General features: G+C 51.6%; 1 protein-coding gene across 1 annotated transcript in view; it reads right to left on the bottom strand.

The window, feature by feature from the left end:
* C1H1orf94 (chromosome 1 C1orf94 homolog) overlaps positions 1–12,431 on the bottom strand; it is a 43,724-nt gene that overhangs the window by 14,984 nt on the left and 16,309 nt on the right. Inside the window, exons 2-4 of the mRNA XM_069569789.1 lie at positions 7,004–7,692; positions 3,579–3,824; positions 2,329–2,504 (exon numbers count right to left, since the gene is read on the bottom strand). Coding sequence (XP_069425890.1) covers positions 2,329–2,504; positions 3,579–3,824; positions 7,004–7,692 — 1,111 coding nt within the window. The remainder of the gene's footprint in view (positions 1–2,328; positions 2,505–3,578; positions 3,825–7,003; positions 7,693–12,431) is intronic.

The raw sequence follows: 12,431 nt of genomic DNA, 5'->3' as shown, positions 1-12,431 counted from the left end.
CTTGAAGCTGGTTGGTATCATGAAATCATGAGAAGCTGGGAAAAGGTAAGTCACGCTGTCTGTTGTTACCCCTTGGGAGGGTCGGCGTGTACAAGTGACTTCGGCTGGGCTCAGTCAGCGTCTAAAGTGCTGCACAGAAGCAAGGGGCCCTACCAGCCAGGGCCTTTCTGCCCAGAGGCCCAGGAAGCTCAGCGTCAGCCCTGTGATGCAAACACCAGCATCTCTGAAGACAAACGACCTTCTTGCTAGAAGAATACTTCCAAATCTCACCCATGCCAAAAGTCAAGTCAGAAGAAGTTAACATAGCAGAGAGACTGTCACCTCTTTACAAAACAAACCACTGCAAATTAGCTTTACATGGTGAGCCCCGTGAGTGAGTGCATTTGAGAGTGAATCAATTTACACTAAATAAAAGTATGCAGTTGTTTCTCTCTCAGAGGTGAGGGGCACACCGTGCTGGCCTTGGATTTGTCCCTGACTCATACTGGACTCCGAGCTTCCTAGTCACCTTGGAATCCCCAGCCTGCAGTCAGTGTGAAGCAAGGAGTTTGGTTTTTTTTTTAATTGTTTAAATGAGAAAATAAATACATACAAATGAGTACATCGGGGATAAATGACTCAATAACAAATGTGCAAGGGTGGAGGAACTTCAGTGAAGGAGCTGGTGAACCAATGAGGATGTGAACAGGGTATTTCTCCAGGAGAGCATATGGTAGATTCAGGATGGATGCACCTGGGGTTTTCCCATGGATCACGCTTCCTTACACCGTCTCACCTCAAAGGTGGGGCTTGAGAAAGAGGGTGGAGAGAACTTTGGAGAGAAAGGACCATGCTAAACCCCTTTACTTCAGTTCCTGTTTTAAGAATCAGGGGCTAAGTCCAGCGGGCCAGCTCAGAGGGGCTTCACATGGAGTAGAGAAGACCCACCTCTCATGCAGGATGCTAAGCCTGCTGCAGTGGAGGAGGAGGAAATACCACTGGGAGCCCAGGGGCAGTGGAAGGGGGAGGGGCACAGGGGCAGAACGAGAAGATCTTCAGGTTGGATCTCCTTCTCTCTTTGCCCTCCCTGGGCTCGGCCAGGCTGGGCTGGGGCAGCAGGCTCCCAGGGGCCTGCCCCTTCTGTACACCTGCACGCCATTCTGGCAAGCAGCCAGGGAGGGGAGAGAAGACTGAGAAATCTTAGGCGCTGAGCACCTGTCGTGGAGCAACGGAACACTACCTGGAGGGACTATTTAAGCTCTTGGTTCGGACTATGGTTTAAATCAGAATGGACATTTATTTGATTTTTTTTTCATCTCTCTACCCAGTGGGTGGCAGCTCTTACAGGAGATTAAGTTAAATAGACGAACGAAAGAAACTACATTTTCCCGGAGTAAATAAGTTGTGTGAGTAAAACCGTCAGCCTTGCAAGCGTTTCCCCCACCCCTTTGTGTCTGACGCCTCTTAGCTCTCAGTCCAAGACCAAGACTGTGTGCCAAGCCACCTCAGCCGGTAGAAGCTAAGATTGCTAGGTTGCAGTTGAAATAAAACGGCCACATAATTTGTCATCTGCAGCGGGACACTTGAGAGTGAAAGGGGGTACAATGAATAATTATGCTGGGACAAAAGACCAAAACGGGGACTGTCCCAAGTAATCCAGGACACGTGTCATCCGACTACAAAGCAAGCCCCAGGAGGCGGTGGGAAACGAGGACTGTGCCGTCGGTCAGGCTTCCCTGGGAGCCCAGGTACTTCAGAGCCCAGGATTAGCCAAGCGGCTCTGAAAGACACAGCACAGAGTGAGCCGGAATCCAGACAAAGGAAAATGAGAAACAGGCACACGTGTGTGTGTGCGTGTGTGCGCGTGTGTGCGCACGTGTGTGTGCACGTGTGTGTGAGTGTGTGTGCGTGTGTGTGTGCGCGTGTGTGCGCGTGTGTGCGCGCTTGTGTGTGTGCGCGTGCGTGTGTGCGCGTGTGTGCGCGCGCGTGTGTGCGTGTGTGTGCGTGTGCGTGCGTGTGCGTGTGTGCGCGTGTGCGTGTGTGTGTGCGTGCGTGTGTGCGTGTGTGCGTGTGTGTGCACGTGTGTGTGTGCGCGCGTGTGTGTGCGCGCGTGTGTGTGCGTGCGTGTGTGTGCGTGTGTGTGTGCGTGTGCGTGTGTGTGTGCGTGTGTGTGTGTGTGTGTGTGTGTGAGATGCATGCGCACACGTATCTGGCAGTCGGTCTGATGGTGTCCCTATGAAGAAAGTAACTAATGAGCCCACGGCTCTTTGTGAATGAGGCTCCTTGTGAGCCTCAGCGCCTCCCTGGACGGCCACCACCGGATAACTGGGCCCGGACCTGCTCACTCACCTGGTACTGGGGGAAGGTGGAGGGGTTTGTGAACACGGGCGGAGGTGCGTAGTTCAGGTTGAGCCAGAGGGGCTGGTTCAGGGTTGCTGAGGTCAAAGCGGTGGCAAAGCGTGGGGTGAACACGTTCCCCGTGTACTTGAGGTTGTTCTTGTCGGCCCCGGTCACAGGTGGGTTAACTGTAAGTCACAGGAGAGGTAGAACGTTTCGTGATTGAGGAAGGGAGAGGCCAGCCTGCCCCAGCTCCATGACTGCCCCCAGGGTTAGTGTTCTCACAGGTCAGGTATTTTAAGGCTCCCAGAGCGTTCTTCAAAGCTCAAGGAAAACACTGTTAGTTCACACCTTGCCAACGTGGAAGGGGTGAGAGGCCCAGCATGGTCTGCCATGGAGCATCTCCTTCACGACTCACAAGTAAGGAGGCAGATTAGCAAGAGATACAATCAACCAGCTTGTCTCACCTACGTGCAAAACTATATTCCTTCAAGTGCTTCGGAAAAATCCAGTTTGATACAAACAATTGCTACGCTGTGGGAAGCCATTCTTATCAAATTGTTAAAGCACCCCACTGGGGACATGTACTTGGCAACAGCGAGGACCTTATGTAGGTGTTGCATCTATGCCAGAGTCATTTTTTAAAAATATTTAAAAATATTATATAATCCCCTTTGGTAAGATCCCAAATTAGTCTGAATGAATGATATTTGATGGAGTTGTTTCAGGATATGAATCCTGGATTCTTTCCTTCTATAATATGTCCTGTGGGATTAAGAGTTAGAGATGGGGTATCAGTGTCCCCTTTTTAGCACCTTTTGTTGAGGGGAGAATGTTTTACTAAAACAGTTTTAGATGTACAAGGGAGAGAAAGCTGAGACGTGAATAATCGAAATGTAGAAATAATCTTTTTTTTTTTTTTTTCAAAATGTAGAAATAATCTTAAAGCACGGGATTTTCTTTGGCTCAGGCAACTTGAGGGGACATAAGACATGCTGAGTCAGGGCTATATTCAAATTAACCACCAATAAGGCCCATGTGACCCCTGAAAGTCAGCTAGATTTCTTGAGCTCTTCCCTGTAGGGGTGACACAGGAAGAAAGCCATTTCCCCATCTTACAGGACTAGGGAAAGACAGTGACCTGCCCATGGATGACAGCCATTTGAGGACAGAGCTACTCTAGGGGCCTATGAGGGTTTCTGAAATCCCTTCCTGCACAGACTCTCTTCCTGCATAGAGAGATCTGGGCAGGGTCAGCTTACGTTTCAGCTCCAGCCTGTCCACCTCCACTTTGCCACGAAGTTTCAGCTGCCCGCTTGGGTTCTTGGTGGCCCCAAGGACCTCATAGAGCAGGTTCTTCTCAGCCTGCCAGGCAGGCTTCTTGGCCAGCAGAGCCACGGGGTCACTGCCACCCTCCTCACCACAGGTGTCCTTCCGGCTCGGGGACCACTGGCTGAGAAAGAGGCTCTCTCGGCCCCTGGTCAGCTCCTTGGCACCTGGGTTCCGTTCTAGAGCAGGAGAGAAGCTGAGTCAGTGACTCTGGAAGACCACGTGCTGGATGGGGGGAGCATGGTCTTGTGGACAAAGTCATGGATCCTCCGCAGCACACCTGAGACTCCCACCACTCTGGGCTCTCTCTCAACCAAGTTCAGTCCAAGTCCAGTCCCTGAAGCCTTCCCTGACCAGCGCCCATGACGGTCTCACACCCTTGCATGCATGAGTGCATTCATCCATTCTTGTCTTCTTCCGTCTGTCCACCCATCCATCCATCCTTTTACCCACCCATCCATCTTTCCTTCCTTCCATCCACTCATCCATCCTCCCTTCCCTAATCCCATTCTCTCCTCCTTAAAAAACTTCCTCCCTTTTAGTTCCCTCTCTTTCCTTACCTTCTTTTCTTTCTTTTCTTCCTTCCTCTTTTCCTCCCTGCCGCTTCTTCCTTTCTCCCTCTTTTTGCCTCCCTTCCTTCCCGCTAACCATTTGTAGGTTGGATCACAAAGGTTCCGGATAGTTCCTGTCTTCAGGGAGCACACTTGGCTTAGTGGCGGTGTGGGGGGGGGGGTGGTTGGCGCAGACACATTCCCACACAACACGCAGCTGGTCCCTTGTCAGAGACTCTCCTCTTGCTAAGTCGTCGTGGCGATTCAGCACACTCATCAGCGCCAGGCTCTGACCTGAGTCCTGGGGACACTTGGATGAGTCAGAGCCAGACTTGGCCCAGCAGGAACTCACAACACGGAGGAAGAGAGAGACAGACCCAGAAATAGCTCCGGGACAAGGCAGATGGGGACCGTGAGGTGATGGAGGGACACAGCGGGGGAAGAGGGCGGCTGAGACAGCTTCTGTCTGAGGACCGGAGGGATTCCAGGAGGAGGAGGTCTGCAGCAAGGCCCTGCACCCAGAGCCATGGGTGACCGCAGGCAAAGGCACAGAGGCACGAGTGAGCCACTGGCTGCTGCCGGTGCCAGGCTCAGCTCTCTCTCTCCAAACAGACCAAGTCTCCCTTGTGCAAGGACACTGCCTGGACCACCAAGGATCCCCCTACAACAGTGGCTTTTCACCCGATTTTCCTTTTGAGCAATGGAACTCTTTCTTCCAACAAAACTCTTTCTTCCAACAAAGTATGGCAGGGGGATGCACCATACTGCAAGCGTAAATACATGGTTCGTGTATGCTCAGTTACGTCCGACTCTTTGTGACCCTATGGACTGTAGCCTGCCAGGCTCCTCTGTCCATAGGATTTTCCCAGCAAGAATACTGGAGTGGGTTGCCATGCCCTCCTTCAGGGGATCTTCCTGATCCAGGGACTGAACCCAAATAATCTGGGTCTCCTGTATTGCGGGCCAATTCTTTACTGCTGAGCCACCAGAGAAGCGTATAATATATATACATATATATATATATATATATATATATATATATTTTTTTTTTTTTTTTTTTAAGGCACTGCTTGGCTGAAGCAGAGAAGAGGGCCTTGCTCTCAGCACCTTCATGCTTCTCCCAGCTTGGAGGTCCTGGTCTCCATGGAGCTTGGCTGTGAAATGGCACTGGACACATGGCGGGCACAGTGGATCATGCTGGTAGCAATAGGATCAGAGGGCTTGTGCCCAGAATCACCTGTTGGGAGTGGACACGATCCCACCAACTCTTAGTCCCACTAGCCCATGGCCTTGGGGCTGAGTCTGGACAGGATGGGGCCTGCCTGCTTACTGCCATCCCAGCAAAGGAGAAAGCTGCTCTAGCCTGAGCCAGAAGAAAATGACAGTTTTTAGCAAAACATGTCCCTGGTGTCTTTTCCTAGAGCTTGTCTGGTTGCAGAGTGTGGCCCCCAGCCAGTGCTGAGATAACAGTACCCACTAATAATAGCCCTCTCCCCAGAGGCCCACACACCTGCCATCACAGCCCACCCCAGCCACCTGAAACACACTTGCCACTCACTCATCTCCAACGCTCCCTCTTCCAAAGGCTATATACACAGACACACACACACACACATCCCTTCCTGCCATTCCTTTCGCGTGCTCACACACATACACAGCTACACACACAGAAGGGTTACACTCAGATGTGCCCAGACTGCATTTCCATCTGCAAAGTTCCTCTCAGCACACCTTCAATCACACACCTGTACACACACACGCAAATGGTGGGAAGGGGTGTGGGACAGAACTGTCTCCAAACCAGCAGCCCTGTCTGACAGAGGAGAGAAGGAGGTGGGAGGCACATCTCCTCCCCCGGGTATGCCCCATCATCTCACATACACAGCTTATCGTCCCCAGAGCCCCTGGACCCCTGGAGGCCTGCCCAGGACCCAGAGTCCAGCATGCCATCCACAGTTTGGAGTCCTTGGGTTCTTAAAATGCTCCTACAGAATGTTCTCTAGGGTGACTGTGTCCCTGTTTTCTTAGGAAGATGGATCTGGGCCCTCCCAATACAGGCATCTCTCCTTTACCCATCTCTCACAACCTGGGGGGAGTTTTTCTTCCAGCTTCCTCCCAGTGACTGCTGATGGCAAGCAAGTGTCACTGCTGCCAATCTTCCTTCTTGGAACCATCCAGGCTGAGTAGCTGGATCAGAACAGACACAAAATGCAGAATCCTGGAATTTGGGGAGGCAATCCGGGGAGGGTGCGGACTCCTCGATTTAGGAGTGGGAATGCACTTTGCCAAAGCCCTGGAGTCCCCGGGAACAAACCCCAGGGCCAGCAGTCTGCCTGCACCCGGAGAGTTTACACATTCACCCCCTATCCCCGGGAGAGGAGACCAGGCATCATGGTCAGGACAGGAGCCTCCATCAGAAGCCAGTTAAATTCCCTCCTATTCAGCTCAGAGTCCCCTGGCTGCACTTTCACCCTGGATCCAGCAAGGGTAAATGCTTCGTTCAATGTCCTCAGGTGCCTATGGATTTAAAAACCCAGTCGGTTACAAAACAGGCCTCTCCCTCTTCCCAAAGTGTATTGGATTCAGGGCCACCATGTCTGGTTACATGAGACGTGCCCTGTATATGAGCATCCGGCAGAGGAGGGCTGTGGGGGCTGAAAACAGCCTGCACCCCGGGACCATGCTCATCAGCAAGGCTACCTCGCCCTACTTTGCACAGCGATGCTCTGTGTGCCTGATGCAGCCCACGTGCTAAGTTTCTCCTCCTAGCAAGCATGCCTCCTAGCCCTGCTCCCAGCCCCACTCACCCATCAGTTGGTACCCCTCCACGATGGGGTCAGCCTCGGGCTTGGAGCAGATCTTGGCAAACACTGGAAGCTGCTTCTTCTGAGCAGGGAGCTCGGGGAGTTTGTTGGGAGTCACAGGCGGAGGCGGGGGAGGCAGCAGAAGGAACGGGCCCAGCCCCGCGGGCTCTCTGGGTCCAGGGCCACTGAACATGCTGCTCTGCAGGAAGTCCTTGATGACCCTGGTCTCCTCCAACACCATCTTGCTGTCGGGGGCCTTGGACATTTCTGTGGACTTCAATGGGAATTGAGCCAGGAGCTTGCTGATCTCCGAGCTGGAGGCCCCCAGGCTGCGACTCCTGTCCTCTGTCCCCTTGGCACTCTTGACCTTGGCAGCACGCAGGATGCCCGTGACCGTAGACGTGGCAGAATCACAGTCTGGCCGGCTGCCAACGACTGACACGGCCACCTTTGGCTCCAGGAGCTTGTCACCAGCCATGACGGAGGCTCCTGGGTGCTCACTGCTGCTGGACACCAGTGAAGGCATGAGAAGGCAGGGGGCTGGCTGTCTGGGCCCCTCAGCATTGCTTCTGGGTGCCTCCAGCTCCCCCGAGCTCTTGGTGACCAGGATGAGGTGCTCTTTGGTGAGGCTCAAGAACTCCTGCTCCACCAACAAGGAGATCTCGTCTTTGCCACTGGTGAGCTCCAGAGCCCTGCAAACAGGTTAGAAAGAGAGATGGCTTTAGGGCCGCTCCCTGAGAGTGGCTCTGCAGTGGGGCACAGACCCCAGGAAAAGGGGCTAGAGAAAACACGTTTGCCAAGGTGAGAAGCCTATTGCTCTCCACGAGAGAAACTGGGCCATATGTGGACCCACAGGGTTTTTATACCATACCAACAGGCAATGGGCTGGATGAAGCACAAACCGGAATCAAGATTGCCAGGAGAAATATCAAGAACCTCAGATATGCAGATGACACCACCCTTATGGCAGAAAGTGAAGAGGAACTAAAAAGTCTCTTGATGAAAGTGAAAGAGGAGAGTGAAAAAGTTGGCTTAAAGCTCAACATTCAGAAAACTAAGATCATGGCATCTGGTCCCATCACTTCATGGGAAATAGATGGGGAAACAGTGGAAACAGTGTCAGACTTTATTTTTTTGGGCTCCAAAATCACTGCAGATGGTGACTGCAGCCATGAAATTAAAAGATGCTTACTCCTTGGAAGAAAAGTTATGACCAGCTTAGACAGTATATTAAAAAGCAGAGACATTACTTTGTCAACCAAGTTACGTCTAAGTCAAGGCTATGGTTTTTCCAGTGGTCATGTATGGATGTGAGAGTTGAACTGTGAAGAAAACTGAGCACCGAAGAATTGATGCTTTTGAACTGTGGTGTTGGAGAAGACTCTTGAGAGTCCCTTGGACTGCAAGGAGATCCAGCCAGTCCATTCTGAAGGAGATCAGTCCTGGGTGTTCTTTGGAAGGAATGATGCTAAAGCTGAAACTCCAGTACTTTGGCCACCTCATGCGAAGAGCTGATTCACTGGAAAAGACCCTGATGCTGGGAGGGATTGGGGGCAGGTAGAAAAGGGGACGACCGAGGATGAGATGGCTGGATGGCATCACCGACTCGATGGACGTGAGTTTGAGTGAACTCCAGGAGTTGGTGATGGACAGGGAGGCCTGGCGTGCTGCGATTCATGGGGTCGCAAAGAGTTGGACACAACTGAGCGACTGAACTAAACTGAACTGAACAGGCAATAGTCCTAAGAGCTTGGTTCTGGGAATCGGGACCCCTGGGTCCTCTCCCAGTGCTCCATCTTGCTGAGTGGGCCGAGTCTTGATTTCTGTCCATCGCTCCCTGTTTGGTGGTGCTCAGGACCCAAAGCACTAAAAGACCAGCAGCAAAGGGGACAGGTCTGAGTCAACAGCTCTGGACGTGGCGTCCAGAGTGCCGGGGCCCCAGGCACTGCAGGATGGTCTGAGTCAGAGCAGGGACAGCAAGGTGGCAGCTGGAGCTCACAGTCTGGCTCAGTCACTTCCCAGCTATGTGATCCTGGTCCCTTGCTCAGCATCATGGTACCGCTGTCTTCTTTCCTGGTGAAGCGGAGTATCACAGAAACACTTCAGACCGTGTCTTGCACAGTAAAGGCAGTTAAAGGGACAACCAGTCTATATACACCTCTGTCAGCTGGGCTGGGCCTCTGGATCCTGAAATCTGCACAGTGGCTCCATAGATACCCGTGTCCACCTTGGCTGGCATGGCCTTCTGACCAGATCACAGATTGGGCTGCCTGGGAGCACCAGCAATTGCTCGATCCCTGCGCTGATTCACAATAATCTTCCTGTATCTAAACACTGGCCTCTACCTGCACCTGAGACCTGGGACCTCCAACTGCACCCTTGGTGGCCAGTACCATTCTAATGTGGCCTAATGGTCCCATGGACTCTAAGCTCCTAGATGCTGGCTGTCTCCAGGCGTGGGAGAGGGTAGCAATCCTGCTGGACTGGTTTGGGCCCACACTGCCCCACCAGCATCCTTGGTAAGGGAGGACCTTCATCCCTGGTACTCCCAGGAACTGTGGCAGCCCACCCTGCTCTCCCTCCTGGGTGGGTTCCCAGGAAGGGTGGATAAGTTGGCCTACATAGAGCATTCTAGAGACTGCTCAGAGTTCTACCGCTGGTGAAAATGGTGAAAAAAGAGGCAGAGGGGAAAATTAAAGCATCCTGTGAATGGATCTTTGGGCAGGCTCAGAGTATATTCCTGCCCTGACAGCCCATTCTGTGGATGCAGTGAGCCCTCAAAACAATGACTAGCAAATGCTCCCAGCAAGGATGTTCCTTCCTGGTAATGCTCTGTATATGAACACATGTACACAGACACACACACACACACACGCACACGTATAAAATGACTCACAGTCATCACACATAAAACCAGGGGATGGTCTCTGTATCTGACAACCAGTCAGAATGAGCACAGGCTACAGTCCCAGGCGCTCCTACTGTGCCGGCGTTAATCCCATAGCTGATGGTTACTGGTGAGTCCCAAGGGGTCCTGGTAAAGGTCATGGCTGGCCAGGGCACTTGGGAGGCCTAGGGAAGAGTTTAAAACGTGGGAGCTTGTCACTATTCTAATGTCGGTGACAGCCACCACCTCCTGAACACCAGCCCTGCATGTGGTCTCCCCAGGCCTGGAGGCTGGGAGCTGTGCCAGGGAAAAGCAGGCTCCAGTCAAACAGACTGAGATCAGAATCGGGCACTACTGCTCACTTCCTGCCACATCCCGGAACCCTGGGGACTCCCCTGTGACAAAGTACGACACCTATGGCACTACAAGCACCCAGCCCCTGGGTGGGATGAGCACTTGGTGCAGTGACCCCTGTGTGGGCTTGGACAGACACACACACAGGAGCACTGGGCACGCGGTGGCTGGCAGCGGGAGCAGGCTGGTGCTGGATGCTGGCCATGGGCGCATGGAAGGGGCAAGGCCATTCACTCGGTTCTTCCCTTCCTCCCGCCTCTCTCTCTTTACTCCCATTTTTCCTCCTCCCCACATCTAGACTCAATCTATCAATTGGACGCCTCTGCCGCTATGTCCCTGGGAACATGCTTGCAACGCAGGAGACCCGCGCTCAATCCCTGGGTCAGGAAGATCCCCTAGAGAAAGGAATGGCTACCTACTCCAGTATTCTCGCCTGGAGAATATTCCATGGACAGAGGAGCCTCATGGGCTACAGTCTATGGAGTCACAAAGAGTCCAACACAGCTGAGCGACTAACACTTTCATTTCACTTCGCTTTCCTGCTGTGTCCCTGGGAACACTTGGAATGAAGAGGCTACCAATCCATGGTCCCAAGATATTGATTCCCCATATTCTTCATTATCACCCTCAAAGGGAACAGGGGAATCTCTAGTCACAGAAACCAGACATTAGAAGGACCAGTTTTTGCCTCTCTGTTCAAGCTGGCTTTAGAAAAGGCAGAGGAACCAGAGATCAAATTGCCAACATCCGCTGGATCACGGAAAAAGGAAGAGAGTTCCAGAAAAACATCTATTTCTCCTTTATTGACTATGCCAAAGCCTTTGACTGTGTGGATCACAAGAAACTGTGGAAAATGCTGAAAGAGATGGGAATACCAGACCACCTAACCTGCCTCTTGAGAAACCTATATGCAGGTCAGGAAGCAACAGTTAGAACCGGACATGGAACAACAGACTGGTTCCAAATAGGAAAAGGAGTACATCAAGGCTGTATATTGTCACCCTGCTTATTTAACTTATATGCAGAGTACATCATGAGAAACGCTGGGCTGGAAGAAACACAAGCTGGAATCAAGATTGCTGGGAGAAATATCAATAACCTCAGATATGCAGATGACACCACCCTTATGGCAGAAAGTGAAGAGGAGCTAAAAAGCCTCTTGATGAAAGTGAAAGAGGAGAGTGAAAAAGTTGGCTTAAAGCTCAACATTCAGAAAACTAAGATCATGGCATCTGGTCCCATCACTTCATGGGAAATAGATGGGGAAACAGTGGAAACAGTGTCAGACTTATCCAAAATCACTGCAGATGGAGATTGCAGCCATGAAATTAAAAGACGCTTACTCCTTGGAAGGAAAGTTATGACCAACCTAGATAGTATATTCAAAAGCAGAAACATTACTTTGACGACTAAGGTCCGTCTAGTCAAGGTTCTGGTTTTTCCTGTGGTCATGTATGGATGTGAGAGTTGAACTGTGAAGAAGGCTGAACACCGAAGAATGGATGCTTTTGAACTGTGGTGTTGGAGAAGACTCTTGAGAGTCCCTTGGACTGCAAGGAGATCCAATCAGTCCATTCTGAAGGAGATCAGCCCTGGGGTTTCTTTGGAAGGAATGATGCTAAAGCTGAAACTCCAGTACTTTGGCCACCTCATGAGAAGAGTTGACTCATTGGAAAAGACTCTGATGCTGGGAGGCATTGGGGGCAGGAGGAGAAGGGGACGACCGAGGATGAGATGGCTGGATGGCATCGCGGACTCGATGGACGTGAGTCTGAGTGAACTCTGGGAGATGGTGATGAACAGGGAGGCCTGGCGTGCCAGGGGTCGCAAAGAGTCGGACACGACTGAGCGACTGACCTGAACTGAACTGTCCCCCTCCAAAACTTGCAAAGCAAGCTGTATACAGATAGATCTTCTGAATTAGAAAGACATCACAATTATGTTAATTTTTAAAAGTCAGAATAATGGTATTGTGGTTATACTTAAACAATAAAAGCGTTATCTCTTAGAGATACATGCTAAAGTCTTTACAGATAACATTACATCTGGGGTTAGCTTTAAACTTAATCTAGCAGGGGGAGGGAAAAGATAGGGGTTGGGAAGTAGATAAAGCAAGACTGGCCTTATGTTGACCGGGTCTAAGGCTTAGTGAGAGGTACATGGGTCCACCAAGTACTATTAGCTCTATTT

This window comes from Ovis canadensis, chromosome 1, assembly GCF_042477335.2.
Source record: "Ovis canadensis isolate MfBH-ARS-UI-01 breed Bighorn chromosome 1, ARS-UI_OviCan_v2, whole genome shotgun sequence".
Lineage (NCBI taxonomy): Eukaryota > Metazoa > Chordata > Mammalia > Artiodactyla > Bovidae > Ovis > Ovis canadensis.
Note: the sequence above shows the minus strand (reverse complement) of the source record. Positions and strands in the feature narration are given on the sequence as shown.